General features: G+C 34.3%; 1 protein-coding gene across 1 annotated transcript in view; it reads right to left on the bottom strand.

Moving 5' to 3' along the window:
* Nucleotides 1-3,807: 3,807 nt before the first annotated feature.
* Nucleotides 3,808-24,305, bottom strand: part of TM9SF2 (transmembrane 9 superfamily protein member 2) — a 72,053-nt gene continuing 51,555 nt past the window's right edge. Inside the window, exons 10-15 of the mRNA XM_081769042.1 lie at nt 22,487-22,664; nt 18,307-18,466; nt 15,948-16,099; nt 11,922-12,033; nt 9,328-9,499; nt 3,808-5,013 (exon numbers count right to left, since the gene is read on the bottom strand). Coding sequence (XP_081625168.1) covers nt 4,946-5,013; nt 9,328-9,499; nt 11,922-12,033; nt 15,948-16,099; nt 18,307-18,466; nt 22,487-22,664 — 842 coding nt within the window. The 3' untranslated portion in view covers nt 3,808-4,945. The remainder of the gene's footprint in view (nt 5,014-9,327; nt 9,500-11,921; nt 12,034-15,947; nt 16,100-18,306; nt 18,467-22,486; nt 22,665-24,305) is intronic.

Below are 24,305 nucleotides of genomic sequence, written 5' to 3'. Positions count from 1 at the left end.
AATCTTTACTTCCACGCAAGTGATTTCCACGGTATGGTGGCAAAATGGCCTTTTTTTTCTACCAGCCTTGTAAAGTCTCCATGTGATGGAATTGGTGGGGCTTTTAACTGGGTTATCACAAAAGCGAGCCTTCAGAGACCATTGTCTGATCAAATAAATACATGTGCTCTTAGGTTTCATTTCTGTGAAGAAAACATCATTAGCACTATGTTTCTCTTTGTGTACAAAGAAGAAATGGCTGTTGCTCGTACCACACTTCAACAAAGATTTCTGAGAGCAAAAACTATTCCGGGAACACGAACAATGCATTGAATGCATTGTTTCGAAAAAATTGGTCCATTAAGATTGAAGCGAAACGAGCAGGTCTAGATGAAGATTTTAATTAGTGAATAGTGATGAAGATGATGTATCAGTAAATTTCCTACATCCCCAAGGTCCATCTCACTAATTTTATTGGACTGAAAATTATTCCTGTTGTGTACCGTTTACTCACATCTTATGTAATGTTGATATAACAACTGCTACTGGCAGAACATACAAGTTATCTCCAAAGTCTCTGCAAGTAGTTACTTCAGTGTGGGAAACGTTTACAAAACGTATTTATGTTAATATCTAATTACAGCAAAACCGAAGATTTATTTTATGTGCCATAACATGTAGGCCTACAATACTATCAAGCTTTATTACATTTACTTCTTTGGTAGTTATTCTGATTAACATTTAAAAATGCTAATGCCCATTTAATGTTTAGATTATTGTATTTTTTTCCTTACCTATAAATTTTCAAAACTCCCAATTTCTCCTCCGTGTTTGGATGGCCCATCACAATTTTTGTATAGTGAATGGCAGCCCTGATAACTACGTTGCTTGGGAGGAGTGGTAATGCTCACAGACGTATTTCTAGGATACCGAAGAGTACTTATACCAAATTAGGGGTGGATATGTTAAATTGTACGCAAGTTATTGGAAAATGTTTATTTCGCAATCAGTTGGCAACACTGACTGGGATTATCTTCTCAGCGCTTGGATGGCCCATCACAATTTTTGTATATGTGAAACTAGATGTAATAAGCTTTCAAACTAAAACAAATTCATTAAAATCCATGATGGGAATTTTGAGAAATTAAGGTTTGAAGTTTACAAAATGGCGTTTTAGTAGTTTTCTCAAAATGTTACCTTTCAAATGACTTTATAAATTTTCTATCAGTTCTAAGGAAAGTTTTCATGCTTTTAATGGTAAACAACTTCAAGACAATAGCAATTAAAAGCGCCCGAGCTCCAGCATATAACTATAGCTTTCAAATCTTTCATTTACAGTTATGTGTGATTTCACGTTTAACAGAGACAAACATTTTAAATACGAGTACTTTAAATAAATCAGTTAACTAGATCTTTTTCATAAAGTTTATGATATAAAATTGTTGTTCAAAGCCTTTGTATTTTAATAAAACTTCTCCAAAATCAATGCACATGAATTGTGCTTCCATCTTCCGAGTTCGTTTAAACAATATGTTGTGGAAATTTATATGTTTGTGGCCAATCCTTTCGACAATGAGATCTCGGAAACTACAGGCTCTAGAAAGATGACGTTTTCACTGATCGATTGGAAATTTTGCGTAGATTGTCCAGTTCTAATTGAATATTTTAAAAACAAGGCCGTTATTTCTTTATTACATTTTTTAGGGTACGCATGGAAGCATTAAAATTTTTAAAAAAGCACCATATCCTACGCGTTATACATTCCAACACAACTGTGTTGTATATAGGGATTGCATATGTCTCAGGCGTTTATTTCATGGTCAAATAATAATGAAAAAGGAACGATCACCATTTACTGGCATCAGCAGTTTAACCAGTATGATGAATCTTTATTTTTGGAGTGATTTGCCCAATGAACACCATATATAACTGCGATTATAATTAATTGCGTATGTAATGTATTTGCTTATTACATACTGCGTGCAAGAAGAAAGAAAACACTGGTCATGCATGAATTAGAAACTCCAACCGGAAGTAGGCTCAAATCTTGCAAACGGTGCGAAATATTGAGGTCCCCTTTATGATACGCCTTGCCGATTTTTTTCAAATCAAGGCTTTTTTCACTTGGTGTCTGTAAAGGGACATGTACAGATGTGAGGAATGAGAAGGATATTTATGCTCATATGCGAATGATGCGCTGTGTAGAGAGCGTAGGTTCAGCTAGTCTGAATAAAAAAAGAATCATATTTCTGGCATCAACAGGAACCGAAATATGGTTGTTTTAGTATTCTTCCAAACCGGGAAAATATCATGCCGCGACCGTAAACATGGATTTCCTTCTCATTTTTGAAATGCAATAACTTCTAAACTGCTGATGCTATTTCAATAAAATTTACATACTTGCAACTAGCATAAAAAGTTTTTAAAACTAAAAAATTTCATTCAAATCTGAGATAGTGGGTTAAATTTCCCCAAAATTTTGGTTGAATTGACGTGGAATGACCCGTCTGCGTGCGCGTTGCTTGAACTCCACAGCTACACTACCCGTATATTGCCTGTTATGACCTGTTCACACTTGTCAACTTCATAATTAGATAACCTAAGGACTGTGCTGTACAAGAGTCACTATGATTGCATCACAAATGCCAAAACTATCATCATTTCGGAAACCCTTTGACTGCCCTGGTGTATGTGTTATTCCTCGTTGGATACAGACATTCCTTTTAGTCCACCCGTATATATAAACACACTATTATACATCGTAAGAGACAATTCCACTTTTAAATACATTAAAAATACTTTGATATAATGACTTTGATATGAAGACTTATGACATCTGTTTTGTGCATCAGACGAGATGATGTCTCATTATTAATTTCTTAATTAATTTATTTATTTATTTAAAAAATATTATGTTATTCATAATACAATCTTTGCTATTTCTAAAGATGACATGTTAATACGAACATTTCTACTACCAATAAACTTCAATTTTGTGCGTGTTGGGTGGGAACAAAAATGGAATATTTACCTCACTAATAATAAAAAAAAAAAAATCTTACAGTATTATTAGAGTTTAAATAAAAAAAATGCTCAAAGATAGGACACATACTGATGTATTAATTGATAATCTCATGGGGCTGAACAGACTGATTTGGGTGCGTATAACTCCTCATTCGTATTTTCGAGTTGAGTTGATTTTAAGTTTAACGTCCCGTTCAGCAGTGAGGTTTTATGACACGTGGACCTATTGATTAACGTGGAATCCGAACCACATGAGCTCCCACCGGGAATCGAACCCGGGACTCCCACACCAAAAGAAGCGTACCCTAACCCGCTTAGCCACGGATCTCCATTTCACATTTTCGAGAAAAATAAGAAATTTTTGTTCTCTTTTAGTAAATCTAAAATTGATATTGTAAGATAACCGCACCACCTCTCAAGGGAACTCATACTGGGGTATATATTAATCACGCTTTTTTATTGTGACATTACCAAGACGATGGTACACAATATGGTTAACGAGATTTAAGCCAAAATCTTCATGTGTAGTTTTCGAAAAAATCAAAATCAATTTTTAAGGCGTTAAAAAGTATGACTTGGCTGCAGTCTGATGCAGCTGATACTTTTTATTCTGCTGGAATAGATTTACATATTTACCTATTGTACATGAAATATATACATGTCTTGTAGCCATTTGTATATTGATCTCTTGTAACAGTGATACACACACAATACTTCTTTGAGTAAAGACCCCCTTCCATAAGACCTCTCATCAGTAAACAGGTCAGCTCAACCTACTATCAATAAAAAGACAAATCACCGATGATTTGTTAAAATATAATGAACTTTATTTAAGAAAGAAAGACGTTAATTTACAAACTATAAAACAGACAGTAAGTTTGCAGTAGAAATGAAACAATGTGAAAATTGGATGCACATTTTAACACTTTGAATTATTTTTCTTCGTAAATATTCTCACGAATTTGGTTTCTACTTAACAATAAATATGATTCAAGTTCATTCATTCGCATATAGGTACTGTATATATATGAATAAATGAAATATTCTAAATTACAACGAGATTTTTTGTTTCTTAAAACATTAAGATTTCCTACAAAACAAACAATGAAACAGAAATGGCATCTCTGAAAAGCAGCCAACTAAACCTTCATGGTGATTTCAATAAACAAAATCAAGTTCACCATAAATATTGAAGAAAATCCAGTGGTGCAGACACTTTCTTCTTTGTTTTCCAAAAACAGAACAAACAATTATAACAGCAAATAACCTACCAGTATCTTCTGTTCATTTTTATTTTATTCAACACATAATTAAATAGCAGTGAATGAAAAGAAACTTCCACCACTCTCATTCTTTGTTTTAATAAAAAGAACAAACTTTTCTTCATTCACGAAGAAGCTGAAAACAGAAGTTGAGAGTAATTCATGAAGAAATACACACCAACCTCCCAATTCCAAATAAATCAGTATTCAGCAACGCCAACTCACAAATAACGCAACAGTCAACCACACGAAACACAAAAAAGTCATATGTATGTATATGTATATAATGTTGTGCTAGCATGTGAATAATTATATTATATTTATTAAAGTCTATTCACATTAACATTTTCAAATTTACATGTACACATTCTTAAACAAGCATCAGTTTATTTCAATCAATCAATCAATACACACAATAACTTATATTCGCATCCTTCCCTTGTAATATTTCACTTCTTTTTTTTTAATGATCTATAAAATATTGTCTGAGGGCAGGACGTAAGAACTTGTATTCTGAACTAATTCGAGTCTACAATTATTTATGTAAAGTTATTGTATCACAGGCCACTTAGGGACAAAAAAAAATCAAAGCACTGGTGCACGTTTTAGTGAACGTTTTTCCTCACTTCATGGAGTTAAAACACATCCAATATTCGTTAAGCACTTCGAAATGCTTGCTTCTAATCTACTTTCACGACACTATAGATCTTCCTTACGAACCAGAAACATGCGAAGAAGCCTATTGTACCTGTTAATAAAATGCAAAACAAATAAGTTAGCTAACATTATTCAAGTGAACATCATAACAGAAAACAAATTGTTAAAATTTTGACAATAGTCTACTGGTTCTCGCAAGCAGTGTCACACGTCTGGTCAGTACTTATGACGGGTGACTGAGAAAATTAGATAATGCGATAGTGCAGCATATACCCAGCGTTGTAAGGACAACCGGAAAGCTCTACTACAAAGGAGAAACAGTGATGAACAATGCTGATTGTATGTTTCCCAAGTTAAAAATAACTGGTTGGTTTACTTATTTTTTAAAATTAATTCAGAGATTCTATGCAGTTATTTTGAACACCAATGCACTTATTACATTGCAAAAGTATTCCGCATTTTTTATTATTAGGAACTATATGAAATGATGTGTGTTTAGAAGTTACTGAAAAAAAAAAAAATCATTTTAGTACAATGGCGCTGTAAGCAAATTACAGACACAGAATTCAATGAGCGAAAAACGTACGACCAGACCACAAATATAACCAGCTTACATTGCCGGTGCGTTGGCTAGCATGCTATCGAATCACTATCAAGATCAGCCATAAATCCTCACTTTTGAGGCCGGTATTAAACCCTTAAAACTACGTTTACTTTGTATTTAAAAATCTTAAAAACAGTGTCTATGACGGTAAAATTAATTAAATATTATGGGAAATGAAACAAAAAAAATCATTGTTTTCCTACACAAATTCTCGATAGGTGTGAAGTCAATAATAATGAACGAAAATAACAGTTATTTCCTCAGTTATCCGCAATAAATGACTTACATGAAATTTTAGTAGAATACATATTACACTGAAAAACTTGGTCATATGATTTCATAGTATTGCGAGACACCACTACGCTGTTATAATTAATTTTTGAAAGAAACAGTTATTGATACTCTCATGAAGGTAACTGAAATTCATATTTAAAAATGGAATGTTTCACTTTAAGAACTTACGCATATCATTCATATTTTAATTAGTGATTTCAGAAAATTGTCTCGCTAGTCTGTTCCTAGCATTCTTACCATGTAGTGCTCCACCTGCAGCTAAAAGCCTTTGTTCATACGTATATTTTATAATTATATTATGGGTTTGATATTTGTATTTATATGTTGCTCATTCAATTATATTTTTGCTGTTAACCTTAACGTTCTGCTGGTAATTATTATGACCTACATATTCTCTCTCATTTTCATATACAATTTTGATTAATTATATGAGTGCATGTTGTATGTTTCATTATACTGCCATTAAAGAATCCCGCATACTGCATTTCTGCTAACATTATTTTTTCCACATTAGTAGAATAATAAAATTTTCTGTGCAAAATGCATAGATTTTCAGACGTAGAAAAAAATCGGCATCTCAATCTCAATTGCAAAGTAAGATGAATTTTATGGGATCGTAAATATAGTTTAAATAAGAGCAATAGCCGAAGGAATGGAATTACCACTGTAATCTATAGAAAATGTCCATTTTTCGGAAACAATCTTGTTTGCAGCCGAACAAGTAAAGAAATAATTCTAGCGATTTCGTTGCTGGCGAGACCATTCTATAGCAAGATTCATTCACCATTATGAATTTTCTTTATGAGAAATATTGCCAAGTTACCATGAAGTCTGTCTAAAAGTATGGGAAATACTTGGAGACCGTACATCGCAGACTGCAGGCGAATAACATCTTCAAATAACGGCCACTATTTTCAGCTAAATTTTAAGTTACATATTAATTTTAACATCTCTCGGCATATTGTTATTCTAATGTTAGATACATAATTACATAATTTCAAATGGACTAACGTACTAAGAAAATAAGGAAGACAAAAGGCACGTAAGCAAATGAATCATCAACGTACATAAATAACATAGTGAATTGTTGCCTTGTAATGTATAAAATAAATACGTAAGAGATACAGATCAATTTTAAAATAGGCTCAAGATATACTCTATGGATTTTAACACGCTTGATGCCAGTAACATTTTAAATAACAAATGGAGTTATTGAGCATGAAGTGAATAATATGAACTAGATAGGATAAATAATATGTATAAGAAAAAGGTAACTATTACATAATACACATATATTCATGCGATGACTAATGAAAATAATGCTGAAATACATTATAATGAGTTAAAATGTAATAATGAAATAGTGAGAAGGGAAATTATCATAAAATGTTGACAAAAATATAAAATACATAATAATATTTAGAAAACCAATGATATATACACAAATAATCAACAGAAAGTTCACCGAATGGTTTAATTATATGAAATCGTTAACGGTGCTTGTTATATTTTCATATACTTCCTCATATCTTGCATGTTTACAGTATCTCTTGTGGTAAATATACCTACTGGTATTTCGCTACGGAATGCTGTATCCGACTGTGTAATTGTTCTGTTAACCTTATGTTGATTGGAAGAATTTTTGATTACTAGTCCTAATGAACTTTCTGAATATTACTGCATGTATAAAATTCACGTTTATTTCTGTTAACTATAATTCGATCACCTTCATTGTGGAAACTACTTACATTCTTTTTCAGAATATCTTAAGGTATCTTAACTGATACGAACAAATTTCGGTACATGTGTTTTCTCATTGGCTATTTGTAAGCCATGAGATTAAAAACTGGCTATCAAGCCAAATCTTTCTTGGTACTATGATTACATTTAAGAACCTGAACCTCGTTGTTTTGTCTCGAGAAGTACTCCAATGGCGACATATTCTGGGCAATAGATCTGGTTTTGTGCCCGCGTTAGATGATAGACGAAGCGCTGAGATCGAATTTTCACCTTCATTTTACCTAATATATGCTTCCGAGACTAGTGCATTGTCACGCGTTTCCAATAAGGACGCCATAAAGAAGTGCCGATTTCAGAAGAGATGTGACCGGCGCTGCGGGGCGAGGAGATGTATTGTAACCGTACGTTAACATTAGTATTAAGAACTACTCAAAAAGTAACGATCATGCCACTAGGAAAAATTGCCCACGCTTGGATATATTTCTAATTGCGCTTTTTATACTAATACTAATTTGAAGATACTGAACCCAATAAAACTATTTTTAAGTATACCGTCCTTACAGTCACGAGAAAAATGACCTCAAAGTTGGGATAAATATATATTTATATCCCAAATGTGAGATAATTTTTCTAGGAATACCATGGACGCAAATGTTTATTTTTAAAAAATCCACTGGATTCAGCATCCTCAAATTAGTATAAAAAGTCAAATTAGAAATCTATGGAAACATGGGCACTTTTACTATTGGTATAAACGATACTTCAAAGATCCTAACTTTGAGATCATTTTTTTCCGTGGTCCCATTAACGTATATGTTTAAAAACAGTTCCATCGGACTGAACATTCTCAAATTAGTATAAAAGAACAATTAGAAACTTATCTCAGCGTAGGCACCTATTACTAGTGTGACATGATTGTTAGTTCTTTGGGCTTTATAGAAGTCTACTACGTGGGAAGAACTCGTAAATGAAATGATTAATGTTACAGTATTGGTACGTAATTTGATTGCTGATTGCGTATTGGACAATACAACAATTGACAAGAGGTGAAATATGCACAGTACTGTCGAAGAACTATACAGTTACAGTGGACAAACTTCCGTATTAATTTGCAAATTAAAGAAAAATCTACGGGTATCTTTTATTAACATTTCTTAGTCTTCTAATTATAATATTTGGCTAATTTTAAATTTTGTTGCTTCTAAACCGTTTCACTAAAATATACATGTATGAACGTACTGTAATACATATCTATCTAATAAACCAGACTGTGAGAGAGTATATACAATACAACCATCTTTTATACTGTAGATACATCTGCAATAAAAGTTTTTGATAGTATTCTCACCTTAACTCTACATTTCAATTAATCTAAAAAAATAAGTTGTTGATAAATTCAAGTTATCGCCTTGAGATTTACACTTTGTGAAATTCAATTTGTTAAATTTACTAACGAACATTTGAAGAGTATGGTATTTTATGATGTGTCGTATTTTAACAAAAAAGATAGTAATACGCAATATATAATAAAAGTTTTGAACATATTTATTTCTTGCTAATCCACATCCATATGTTATACAATAACCTCCACAAAATCATTATGTTATCTGAGCAACATACTTTGTTGCTTTTTCATTTTTCACCGTCTTTATACGTTCGTTTGAATTCCGCTTTACTTAAAATAGAAATCTAAATGCCTTATCCTAATTGATATTATATTTATTTACATCTGTACAAGACAAGCAAGCAATTAGTGAAAGAACTTACCTGTCAGAAGAAAGAAAAGGAATACCATGATAAGTGTATACCCGAAATAAAGGAAGGTGGAGGCAGCACCTTCTATGTTCAGCTTTGTAACAAAATAGTGAATACAGTACACAAACAAGTAGAATGCTGTGAACCCACTAGTAAGGAAGCTTCTCCACCACCAATGGTAATCCTATGATAGAAAATATTACATTAGCATTTACATACTGTTAAAAATAAACCAATAACAAACAGTGTAAACGAAAGTTTATAGAACCTAACGCAGTACAAATTTTCTATATTTAACAATTCTACAGTGAATTTCCAGAACATATTTTACAAACTGTTAGAACAAAGTAATCCCAGCGTAGGAAACAAAAATATAAAAAAACATGATAGTTTTTAAACACAAACAAACTATTTGCTGAGCAAAACAATATATTCACATAAAAAACTACATGCGTGTTACAGTTTCGCCAACTAACATTTTGATGATAGTTTTGAACGAAAACACACTAAAAAAATACTTAAACCCATGTTATTGTGTCGTCTAATGACTAGCGCGTGCAACTTAAGTGCACGTGGTCCTGGTTGGGAGAAAATTAAAATTTGAAGGCACTACCGTGATTCGGATTTCGGATTCCACCTTAACTGCAGGTTCACGTCTCATATAACCTCGGTGTTGAAAGGGATGTTAAAATTCAACAAACACGCGTAATGTTATTGTGTGTTTTAGTTCAGAATTATCTCGTACTCATATCTTCTATTTCAACTTACATAGATATATATACAATTTCTTCTTAGTGTACTGTTTTATATATATATATTAAAATAATATTAAACTAATGGAAACATCTTGATAAAATGCAAGTTAGTTGAATAACACGCCGTTGGACCACTTTTATCTATTATTACAGTGAATTTGCAACACACAAATTATGGATCATTTGCAACTGCTCTAAAATTGACCATAGATATTCACTAATGGTCCAATCTGGACACTGAGTGAGCCACTGGAGTTGCTGAACTAATTCATGGTTGCAGATATAGCATGTATCTGGGATATGGTATCACACGCTCGCTGTAGATTTTGACGAAGCTGGACGATGTTTGTTGCCAGACTCGCTTGCCGGTTAGGCAACGTCGCAACGTCGACACGCGTTATTGACAGGGCTTAGGTCCGGCAACCTAGCAGCCCAGATTAGGATTACCTAGTAAACTATGTTAGGTTTTCTAGACGGTATGGGGTCGTGTTATCCTGATGGAAGATGGAATTTCAGAAGTCGAAGTTCAGAGAAGGCCGGATTTATGTCATGAATGAATGATGCATTAGTCATATTCCCCTGATGACCAGAAGCGAGGAGTATGTATCTCTTATTGTCGTCGCCCTGTTCCCTCAGAATGCCATGTATGAGTTCTATATGTGTCCGATCACACACTGAAGTTTTCACTTCATCTGCATGTATACTGACACTCACACATCTATCAATATGTCTCAGATAGATTCAATTTTCATCGATGAACACCTCCACCCTTAATTCACCTCACCCCTCGTATCATGAAATCCCTTCTCGTACCACCAAATATGTTCTTGGTCTTGATGATGGGTAAGTATCAGGGATAATCGTGCAAAGAAATGGAAATGTACATTGTTTGCAATAATCTGAGTAATTTAGTGTTCATGCGCTCACAACGGGATGAGAATTCTATACCTTCTATTATGCATCCCATTGATGGAATCGACCTCTCGCAGACTCACCATACGGCCACGCTCAAAGCACCACTTAACAGCAGACATTAGCTGGCATATCCTACTATGGCAAACACAGACTGATCATACGTAAGTACATTCGTCATGTCCCATGACCTTCAAGCTACAAGAAAAATGGTCTCTACGGTGGTGGATGCACTCGAATTTTCAAACTAAGAGATCAGTGTTCCCGATACAGACATGTTTTGTGATGCGAATTTTGTTCGTCCATACGTATTCTTGAATGCGTTTCGACCATTATATAAACACATAAAGATTCAACTATAAGTATCTTACAGTTTACACTCATACTAGAGCTACACTAGAATATTCAACTTCTGTACATCCATCGACTATGATTTATGAACATGTAATGTATATACTACACGGAATTCAATTTGATAATGAAAAGCCTGAACATCTAGGTACAGCACGAACAGTATCTAGTTCACCCCCGTCCCTTCCATTTTTACAGGTACCATTACACCAGACTGATCTCCCAACTAGTCATGCAGTTAGTAGTTGAACTTTAGTCACGTTGGTTTGAGTTCGATTCCTAGTATACTTCAAACTAAAAGAAATGAAAAACATTCTAAGTTTATACTGTACTGGATCAACATGAAAATTTCAATGCCCATCGGAAATGAACCCAGAATCTGTCCTCATCCAAGATTTCACGATATCCTGGAAGTTAATTACTAATTCAAATAAGAACCGTACAACAAAGCTAGAATCTAACGTGGAAGAGGAAAATGATCGTGAAAATTTTATGGAATAGAATTTCTGATACATACTGAAAAGTACAACACAAACTGATACACAACAGTACTCACAATGTATGTTTTACTCAAGTAACTTCACTTACCTCTGCACACAGATGGAAGTAGCACAGAAGGATAGTAGTCTCTGAGCATGTGATAACTAAGATAACGAAGACGAGGAAAAGAAATCCAAACATGTAGTACATCTGGCTGGACCTAAAAAAGTAAAAATAAAAAATAAAATTAAAAAACTGTAAGTTAAACGAACTTATATATTCACGTTTATTTTGAGATGACCACTTTTGAATTTCAACACAATAATACTAAAGAAAGTTATAAATATATACAGATTTTTGTCGTTGAAATTATCTTTAATACATTACTTAATCAATTACAAATGTACCATAGTACACACTTAATGGTTTCGACATATGAAAAAGTAGAAGTGACTCACTCATCATCATCCAAGCCATACTACTATGGGTAGAAATGTGAAATTTAGACAGAATACCTTCTTGTTCTGAAAGCATGAGATAAAAAAACATTGTTGTTTTGAAACACGTATCCTAATGAGGGGGGGGGGGGAGAGATTACATTTTCTGCATAAAATGGAGTATCTTACGAATCTCTCAAGTTAGGTAGATGAAACTCGGGACACATTTCAGCGTTTTCGAAAATTTTCTCCTAAAAGGATATTATAGAAGATTATGAGCACTTCTATAATATCCAAATTTCCCTTTCTTCATTCAGAAAGTGTCGAATGTGTGTAAATTTTCAAAATTATATTTTGCCGATGCTTCCGTACACGTTCTTTAACTGGAGCCATTATTTAAGGATACTGAAACAGAAGGAATATATCTAAGTTATTGTACATTTACAGATCTTATAACAACGACGTGTGTGTCTATAATAATTATAATTACGATTTTTTCTTCTTTTTTATCTTCGGGCTAGTGCTAATATTAAGCACTTCTAGCCCGTTACCGTTGTAATATAAACTACAATTAATCAACTTTTGCTAGAATGGAGTGTTACGTCTGTAACGGAGTTCTGATAAATTTTACAACAGCTGCAAGTCATTTGAAGTTGCGTGAAGGTTTGTTCTAAGAAACCAAAAGAGCACCACTTACTTCACAACTCCACGTTGCAGTGAAAAGCCCCAATGGAAACTTTTGCATTAAATCTGTTACGGACGTAACATTCCGTTCATACTTTCATATAACTGATTTTTGCCATTCACAAACTCACATTTACAATTAAAAATGTTTGTCATAGGTTTATCTTCCATTGATTTATATGTTACAAACATGCAATGCAGCAAAATACTTTAATTCATTTAAAGACACAAATAGTAAAATAATGTATGTAACATTGCTATTTTTTCTAATTCCGCTTTCCCTATCATTGAAGTCACGTCACGTCAATATCTTGTATTTCTGAATCATATGCTACTTGTAGTGATAAAATAGAAGCATTCATCTTTAATTTTGTGTATCGCTTAACTTCCTTAACAGACTTCTAAAATTTTCTATTTTGGTTTCACTTTTCATGGAATTGCCCAAAAATGTTTCAGGTTGTGATATCTTCCTGTGCAGAATAAACACTCAAACACAAATCTAAAATTTTCGCTGAATTTCCAATTCGTTCTGGACGATTTGCTATAAGTCTCACACATTATTACGCGAACTACTAAAAAATTCACAAAAATACTTAAAACGAATGTAATATTTATACGTATATGAAGCGCACACAGTTTTCCATAATTCACTGTGGGACTTTATTATTGACACTAGGGCAATGAGGTTGCATGTGAATGCATATTAGTTCTTTACGTACATAACTATGTTACTTAATGTAGCCCCCCTCTGGTTTGGACACTTTTGTGCCATATATATATATATATATATATATATATATATATATATATATATATATATATATATATATATATATATATATATACAGGGGGGGACAAAAAAATCTAAAAACACTTCATACAGGACACCTAAATTTGCCCCTCCACTGTACAACACGTGTTGCGGTTGCCGATCGTTTTTCGTTTTCAATGTCATGTGGACCTTCCTCTTCCGTCAGCAGTAACCAGTTCACCTGAGAGTGTCGTGGTGTAAAAGTGGTGCGGTAAAATGCGCGACCTGACAGACTTCCAAAGAGGCATGATCGTTGGTACCCGTCTGGTTGGAGCTTCAGTGGCAACAGTGGCGAACATTGTGGGGGTATCGAAAGGCACTGTGTCTAATGTCACGAGAGCATACACAATTCAAAGGCAAACGACGTCTGCAAAGCTCAACAGAGGTCGAAAGACAATCCTCTCAGATAGGGACCAGAGGGTATTAAAACGGATTGTAGCAGCTACACAGACGACCACTGCAATGAAAATTACGTCTGAACTCAATTCCGGCCTACACAACCCGATTTCATCGAAAACAGTGCGACGGGAACTTCATAAAATGAAAATTCATGGCTGGGCCGCTATCGCCAAACTCCTGGTCACACCAGTAAATGCGAAGAGGAGTATCCAGTAGTGCAAGGACCACAAGGCGTGGACTCATGAGCAGTGGAAACACGTAATGTGGTCCGATGAATCGACCTTCACCTTGTTTCCAACAAGCGGTCGTGTTTACGTATGGAAAACACCGTCGTAGGCCTATGATACAGACTGTCTGCTCCCAACTGTAACGCATGGGGGTGTTTTCTGTTACAGTATGGGCAGTGATATCGTGGTTTTCTGCAGGTCCCATCATAGCGCTGCATGGAATGATGAATGCTAAGGCGTATGAGGTCATTTTGGGGGACCAGGCTCTACCCATGATCCAAATATTGTTCCCTGATGGTGATGGCATCTACCAAGATGATTTGGCACCCTGTCAACGCTGCAAAAACGGTAAAATCATGGTTTGAAAAGCATGACCAGGAGCTATCACACCTCCCCTGGGTCCCACAATCATCAGATCTGAACAACTTTGAGCCATTGTGGTCTGAGTTAGAAAGGCGTGTTCGGTCTCATTACCCTCCACCAGTATCCCTTAAGGAACTGGAGCATGTTTTGGAGGAACAATGGTACAAAATTCCACACACCACGATTCAGGAGCTCTATACGTCCATTCCACGTCGGATCCAAGCTGTTTTGGACACAAAAGGAGGCCCCATACAATACTAGGTATGATTTTCACACTTTTGTAAACGTTTTAGATTTTTTATCTAAAACGTTTGGTAAAATGCAGGCTACTGACTTGCACACCACTGTTTCATCAAGTATTGAGAAATTTCTGTGCATTTTCTCCATTCTCATTCTACCAATTCTTCGATAATCCTTTATTTTTATTAATCATCTATCTTCTTTAGCCTAAAAGGCATAATCGTGGAACGTAAAACTTGAAGATTTTATTTATTTCATGTCTTAAGTATATTTTTTCACGATCATGTATTATTCGTTAAACATGTCTGCTCTTGAATAGTATTTAGCAATTGCTTTTGGAATGAATCTTGTAATTAAAAGTTTTTGTTTTTGTTCCTTAATATCAACTGAATACAGATTGGTTTTCAGACATGCAACATTGAGAAAGACCAATATCATTAAGAAAAGAACACCGATATCGAAGGTCAGTTATGGTTAAATGCATGTATGAAAATTAACCTGCAGGCGGTAAGTTTTGGAATCATTCTAGGGATGTCGTTTGTTGGGCTATTATTTATGAAAAGATAGTTTGAGATACTCATTAATTTTGTTGAGTATTTGAATTGTTTATACATATTATTACACTACAATCATGGGATTTTATTATAAACTTTGAGATGGTTTGAACAAATTAAGATTTTATCACACTATTGCGAGCGGTGATTATATTCAATGAGAAAAAGCGGAAAGGCAGATATGTAGCAGAATTTACTTCTACATATTTTTAGCGGTGAGTAATAGCCTTTCCGCTTCTTCTCATTAAATTAAGATTTTGTTACAAGAATATGGCCAAGTGCATTTGAAGATTATAAGTTAACAAGATAATTATTTTCTAATAAAGCGTAGTTTGAGTACATCTCATTCCCTAAGCGTTACACAATCCATTATACTTCTCTTCTCGTAGTTATAGTTCATTTCAATAAAAGCAACTTACCATATGGAATTTAGTATGAAAAACAGTTGTATGAATATGCATCCAAACGGAAGCACACCTCCCATGATGATACCTGGAACAGGTTGTGTGTATAAGCTCTGATCTGGGATTAGGCGAGGAATCTGATTAGTTCTTACTGGATGCTCAATTGGCTGGAAAAATATGGATTACAGAACATCAGTTACCACAATACGAATAATTCATTAAAAATATATTTCACATACACTGTATTATCGTACCATATTTATATTCACTTGCAGAATAAACACATTTACTTATATATAATTCAGTATAGTAGTGAAAATGAAATTGATGGATAATAGCAACTGAAGGGAATCTCTTGTTTTGTATGCATATTTAAGTTGCTAATGAATTGGAATATATCACCAAAAACGAATACGAGAAAACATCGGATTATAAATTTCTCGAAAACAGAAGATACATGAGATGAAAGACTACAGCTTAACTTTGCGTCCAAACCAGCAACAATCGAAACTAAGTCTCTATCATTGATGGTGAAAATGTTTGCTAGTTTCAAAGACTAGATCATCCTTGGCAAAGTAAAGAAATAAAATGAAGAGAAATCTTTACGTTTTACGTCTCACAGTTATGCCGGCTAGGCTAAAGGAGACGGTGATGATGAGAAACAAATGAAATGGTGGAAGAAAGTGGGAGGAAACGGCAGAACTCCGAGAAAACTCACGCACACGGTGTTTGTCCACCACAAGGAGTAAAGTAAAGAGCAACAAAATACCTTAGTGTCAATTTTGACCTGTGATGCGGAAACCAATGATTGCTTCTTACACGTTTTAACAGGTATTTATGAACCAAATCTCACACAACAAGAAATCTTTTAAATCAACACAGAGAACTATATATCACATTTAAAATAACCCAGAAACAAAACCATCTCTAAAATGGCGTAGCAAGATTAATCTTCTAATGAAGAATACATCTATGCTACGAAGTAAATTAGTGAGAAACAGACGAAGTTGAGAACAGACAGTGTCTAAACATAACCATTCAATGAGGTCTGCTTATATAAGCCCAAAGCAACATGTAACAGTGTACAAATAAGACTTAACTATCCCACTTGGATAATTTTTTAATCAACCTCAGTACCATTATATATATATATATATGTGTGTGTGTGTAAAACGCCTGAAATAAAAACTAAAAACTTATGAGTTAACAGGATGCTCTTCTAACGGGTTTGTGAAAATATTCTCAGACCTTATAACCAACGAAAAAGCAAACGATATCTGCTGTAAAGAATAACCGGATAATAATTCAAACTAGATCTTCGAAAACTGGGAACGAGAAACTAGTAGTTATTGAACTTATATATTGCACTTCTGCTTACTATAGTAAATAAAGAACTAAAACGTGAAGGTTTCTTTCCATACTTAAATCTAATGTTAATTAGATCATTCTCGAGCGAACGGACAACAAAACTCAACTTGTTCGAAAGGAATATTCTCTGAAATTCTCTAGTTATTACAATTTCCATATTTTTAACGTAATTTAAAAGTTTTTAGCATATGTAACAACTTACATTAATATTTTCAAGAAAAACTAAGCTGAAGTTCAAAATTCTGTAGCCTATCTAAACATAGTTCTCAAAACTTGAGACTATGTCTGCTGAAATACCAAGCAAGTTTTCTCTTCAGTGATTATTTAATACGCCTTCATAAACATTCTAGACCATAATTAACATATCCATTAATTTAGTACATTTTGGGTAACATGATGTCAAATCTATCATGATACTAAGATTCGTAGTAAAAAATAACTGTCACCAGTTTGTGTAACAGTTCCAGTCATTCTATCGTAATCATTATTTTTTTCTTTCTTTTAATTTTACTTCCCATATGATGGTTTATAGACTAAAGGAAAATTAACTTTAATTAGAAAACCTACACCCAAAACAGACCTAAAACAGTTAGATACATACGTAACTAGGGTACATTACGCGAGAAGACATTGCTTAATTAAATAGTTTCCATATTTCTAAGGAGATGAAAAACGGTTATTACAAAATAAGACTGGCTTGAATCTTATAATCCAGTAAAAGCTAACTTCAACAAGTAATAGTGTGTATATATATTAGGATTACTAATTAAATTTCTGGGCTTTCAGGAGCTGTGGCCATGTCAGCCCGCAACGTATGACATCCCTCGGCGATCATACTGCCTGGGACCATCACGTTAGGTACCATTACGGCATTTGCTTGATATGAATGAGGATAACCTTACTCAGGATGGCTAAAAAAGCTTTTATAATTTTTTTTGACCGAGTGGCCTTACCAGAAATTGAACCCGGGACATCTGGCACCAAAGGGTAGAATTAACATACTTACTCTCTTCCTAAATCCGAAGTATGATCCAATAAAAGTCAGTGGTACGGACACACCAAACCACAGCGCCAAAAGAGCCAAAAGTGTTGTAAACGGGACAGCAGCTGAACTTCCTTTGCCCCAGAGAATCAGGTTCATCACGAAGAACAAACAGAACACAACTCTGCACAAAAAAGATATACATTTCAGACAGAAATTCCAGAAACAACTTATTAAAAAACAGGAAAAGAAAAAAGTGTTTTTTTTTTCTTACATTTTCTGGGGTATATGCGAGGGATGGCTGATAATTTCGCAACCTACGGCATTACATAAAAATTGCAACTAAAACATTATTTCTCAATATAATCTCCCTCGAGTAAAATGTATTTCTCACATTTCTCATATTGGGCATACAGTAGTTTAATACTGCAGAAAAGATGTTTTTTTTTCTGTGCTTTCAATATGGCTTTCTATTGTTACCTTGATTTCGTTATCCTCAAATCTCTGGCTTCGTACCTCCTTTTTCAGATTGGAAAAAAGAAAATAGTCACTCGGAGCCAGGTTTGGACTGTAGGGTGGATGGTTAATCTCTGTAAAATCTGTATCTTTTAAGGTTTGCCTCGAAAACTGAGCCGCCTGAACCGGCGCGCTGTCCTCCAAAAAACAGCATTCTGTGGCTGTGTTTCCCACGCCGTTTCTATGAGACTGCCTCACGAACCTGAGCCAGTAAATATGCGTAATACTAATCATTCATCGCAATCTCCTTTGGCACGTAATCGATCAGCAAAACACCTTCGCTGCATAAAGAATATATATTGAAGCCAACTGCTCTATCTTGAATTTCTTTGGTGGCCTTTCTCCGTTAAATCCACCGCATTGACTCCTGTTTTGACTCCGGATCATATTGGCGAATCGAAGTCTCACCTACAGTTGCGATTCGGGCACAAATTTCGTCGTGACGGTCCCCGGCTAATTTCAAAACGTCTTTACAACTCCCTAGTTGTAATTGCTTGTCGAGAGGAGTGAGCATTTTCGGTGTCCAACGCGCGCTTTTTTTCTTTTTTTTTTTTTTTCCATAAACATTCATACAGAATTTCTCCGACTCGTTCTTTACTATTCTGTAACTCTTCCGCTATCTACTACAATTTTATTCTTCGGTCAGCCAAACTAATTTATCGACTTTTGCGATTTTTTTTTTTTTTTTTTTTCAGTGACCACTGCCACAGGATACCCTGGACGGCCATTTTCACAGCTCTCTCGCCCTTACTGAAATAGATGGCCCATTTTTTGATCATAGTATACGAAGGCACCAATCTTTTAGGGCTGACTTCCCGTTTTCAATACTTTTTTTTTACGCGATTTTCCTTTCTTCACGAGGTATTTTATCACAATGCGGTACACAAAACTGCGAGAATTTTTGGATTCGGCTGACATGGCGATGCTTGTCCTTCCACAGATAACAGCGTAATGAAATTACTTTCGAAATGAGATTATATTTATACTAGCAAAGAGTGTCGCAATTAGTTTATCTTTAATAAGTACAAGAATCATAGTTAAGTACGCTCTCAGCTGACTCCCGTATATGATTACCTGCAACAATCAATATAACCATTGCCCACAAATATGTCAGTTTAGACAGGATATTACTCTTTACCCATGTTTCTTATATCTCCGCAAAGGTTTGAGATATCAAATTGCGGTAAACGACATTATCATCTTTACGTCTATTGAAAACCATCTACGTGATTGGATGGATCTGAGAAAACTTTTGAAATACTTTTGGAGAAGTCAAATTTTCAATCCCTTGTATTTTAATTCGTATTTACTCGACAGATATCATAATCATAGTATTCGATACTAAGATACTTTGCATATGAACTGACAGGAAAAATACAAATATACATATAAAACGGCCGTAATTTGAAACTTCAATGTTTTTAATGTTTCCCTTAGAAAAAAAGGCGTTAAAAAACGTGGAGGTTGTAACTGTTAAAAAAAGCATAGCCCTATCTCGAAATCCCTTAAGAGTAGACATGTTAATTAAAGATACGTTTCAGCGTTTTTTGATGTTTCCCTTGGAAGGTAAGGAAAAAAGCCAGGAAGAAAAAAAGAATCATAACTGTCATAATTGGATGGCCATATCTCGAAATTCGTCAAGGAGAGACGAAATTTGGTATTTAGATTTTTTTTAACTTAAAATAATTAAAGATGTGTTTTACTGTTTTCTGATATTTCTCCTAGAACGAAAAAAAAAGACGTGTAAAAAAAAACAACTGTTAAAACAAGATGGTCATATCTTGAAGTGCGTTAAGGCTTTTAACTTAAGATAGTTAAAGACGTTTCATTGCTTATTGATGTTTTCCTTAGACGGGGAGAAAAACGTGGGGAGAAATAAGAATGGGGATTGTAATTGTTAAAATAACATGCCATATCTCCAAATCCTACAAGAGTAGACATGATATTAAGACATGTTTCAGCATTATTTGACGTTTCTCTTAGAAAGGAAGAAAAAAAAAGGTGGGAGTTACAATTGCTATAACAAGATGGCCATATCTCGAAAGTCCCTGAAGATTAGAAATATGTTATTGATACGAGAAGTAGGAGGCGTAGGCCGAGCAAGTGCAGGTATCTGGGAAAAGTTCCCGCTAAAATTTTAGAGATTTGTTAGAATACCAGGACATATTACTTTAAACACTTTATTACTTACAATTGCCCGTTTCTTACTTGATCAAAAGATTAAATCTCAAAATCTGAACCCTTTGATAGGTCTAAAGTACGCGATGATTTAATATACAGTAATGTCACTAGAGAACCTACTTATATATCTTTCCATTAAAGCTGATCGTTTTGTCACGACATAATCTTGTTCTCTTACATCATAACGTCACACGTTAAAAGATAGCGAATAAAAAAATGCGCGCTCGCAAAAACTAAATAGCAAATTGACACGCCGTTAGAGTACAACAATGAAACTATGTACTAGTTGCACATGTGGTCTAACGTCCATGCCATATTCGGAATAAATTTGAGATAAATTTATAGTCTTCTTCAGTAATTCTATTCAGAAAGTATAAACATAAACTTGTCAATTTCATCAAGTGTCACTGTAGTGAGGATGATCTTTATCATTCAACTCCCTTCTGTTGCGACACCCAGATTGAATTTCTACAATAAATGCCAATTGTTTTATCTGGATCCTTCTATACTAAATCTCGTGCATTTTTATCAAATGGTTCAACAGACCACGTCACAGTTATCTATTTTCCTATCTCGTTCTTTCCTTTCGACCTAAGTTTCCGAAGTTTATGCAAGAGAATCATATTTTCGTATGCTGTGTATTCAAATCTCTCATATATCACATTTCGTTGGTATACATTCAGCTGGGAGGCAGAGCTTATTTTCTCTGAATCAATCAAACTGAATTCGCACAAGTGAATAATATATTCCTATAAATTACTTCGAATAGTAACGGAGAACTAAATAAAGGTTTGTTTCTTGAAAATGCACTCTGAACGTCAAAACATGGTCCATTTATTACGAAACAGTATTTTCTAAGGGAAAGATTTCCACAAGCTACACACATAGTCACGGGAACTGACTACAACAGATCAGTTAGGTATTACTACTCAAACACCTCAAACATAATTTCCGAGAGTTCAGACTTCACATAACTTCTTTTATTGAGTTCACCCACACTACCTGACAATCTCATATTCTATGAACTTAGACACGTGAATTTAGTACCTTTATGTTCTGCAGCACAAAAGAAATGTATGCATAGTAAATTGGCACTCCTGCCCTTTAGGGTTGAATTCTCAAGAATTGGCTGTACCTATAAATTCCCGCAAGCGATAACCAATCTCATACCTACCCCGACGCACAAACTAAGATGATTGATGGATGATGGATTAGTAAGATGATAGAAACCACAAACTTACTTCGCTTTAATGTAAGAGCGAAGTGGATATGTGTGAATTTGTCCACACACACTTTCATTCCACTGTTTATCAGCACTAAGTTACCTAATCTCATGAAAATATTGCTTGTATCTATAATTGATTTAATGAATCGAATATTCCTACTGGCTAAACTGATCGACCTTTAAGCGGAGAGCTTGAGAGCATATTTAAAAGCGGTACTATAGCACTAGTTTTTTTAATATTATTATTATTATTATTATTATTATTATTATTATTATACTCACCCTGGGCAAAGCATTGAGGTCAGCAAAACATTGGATTTCCACTTTTCACCACCAAATGTTTTGTAAATGCGTGCTGATACATATCCGGCAGGTGTTCCAAGGCATACGAAGAGAACCATAGCACAGGTCATCAATGCTCCACGGTTGGCCGGTGACAGAAATCCAAGGCAAGCAAAAGCTGTGCAGAAAAGTACTAAAATTAAATTCTGTAAAATTTCTGATGGTTTTATAAAATTAAAATTCCCATTGGAAAGCATCGTTAATGCGGGATCTACCATTTAACTCAATATGCATTTGTGAAGAAGTCATCTTACAGACACTTTTATACAACTCATTCCATTTTAATGAAACCTGGCTTGTGATTTCTCCCACACTCAGAAAACAAATCGATTGTCTGCAGCAGCAGGGTTGGCTGGTTTAAACCGGCTGTTTTTTTTTTTTCAAAAAAACAATTGGTTTAAACCAAAAAACGAAAAATGTTCGTAAAGTGTAAGTGTTCGTAAAATCTTGATGAACACACATTTGTGGGTTATCACTTTCACTCCCGTATATTATTCGTATTATATTCAGACCTAAATTTCCCATTCAGTGCTCAAAGAGATTATGCTACAAAAGCAACTTTTGTTCTTTTTATAAGTTTATGAATGTTTCTTTTATGATTTTTTTATAGTTTGTTATTATTGTTATGCAATTGCAATCAAAGAAAAATTCTAAATATTGTTTCGTTTTAATAATTTTTACTGTTGGTAAAATACATCGAAATGCCGTACTATTTTTTTTTTGGGGGGGGGGGGTAGGGAGGTTATACAAAATCCCACCAGAGGCATTTATTGAAATCAGAAGTATCTTTGGTATCTATTTATGTATAAATGGGTCAGGACCAATGTGAATTCAAATAATTCGTATCTTTATTCACTTTCATTACTGATATGCAAATTAAGTCGTTGTATTTCTTTAACTTGGACTAAACTAGTAAACTCGTAGTAAACTAACTTTGACTAAACTAGTTCTTCTGTACTCTGCAGTATTTTGAAATTGTCCATATGTAATTCTATATAATGGTTTCATTTGTGCAACTGTTTATTTTTATTTTATTTATTTATTTTCTTGTCCTTCCGAAATGGCTCTTGACAATTGTATTAACAAGTATGTGAAGATCAGTATGATGTATCAGGAGTCCTTCGTGAGTGAGTCGGCAGACGTATCGCCAGTTAATCCTGCTTTCGAGTTCAAATAGAGGACAATTTCTCTCGGATGTAAGCCGAGAAGCGGTTTGGATTTCGCTTTAAGCTTATGTAATCCCTTCCAGCGTAACCCGATTGTTGTATTATAACACCAAGGCGAAACAAACTTATTTCTGTCCATATGTGATGTAAATACATAGAGCAAATTATTTAAACCAAAAAAACCTTGTTTAAACAAAAAAAAGTTTAAACCAAAAAAACCTGTTTTTTTTTTTTTTTTGTTTTTTTTTTTCAATAAAAACCATGGTTTTTGCCAACCCTGGTCTGCAGTTGACTCTGTCAAGGATAATGGTGTAAAAAGGAAGACGCGGTTACCACAAGTCGGAAGTTCATAAAAATTATTAGATTCTTACTCCATACTGCGCACATATTCTTTATGGGTTCTCGATCATTTCCATTACCTGGAGTTGCTATCGCGCGCGAATAAAAAGGGCAAAAGAGGAAAATTCACTTTAACTTGAAAATTTCCACATATATATGGAATGATTAAGACATGCGCCCCTACTCAGCAGGGGATGATGCTGGATGTAAAAAGATGATAATAACATACTATGACTTTTATTCTCTGAGGCCTT

The sequence above is a fragment of the Thermobia domestica genome, chromosome 8, assembly GCF_964235325.1.
Source record: "Thermobia domestica chromosome 8, izTheDome1.hap1.1, whole genome shotgun sequence".
Lineage (NCBI taxonomy): Eukaryota > Metazoa > Arthropoda > Insecta > Zygentoma > Lepismatidae > Thermobia > Thermobia domestica.
Note: the sequence above shows the minus strand (reverse complement) of the source record. Positions and strands in the feature narration are given on the sequence as shown.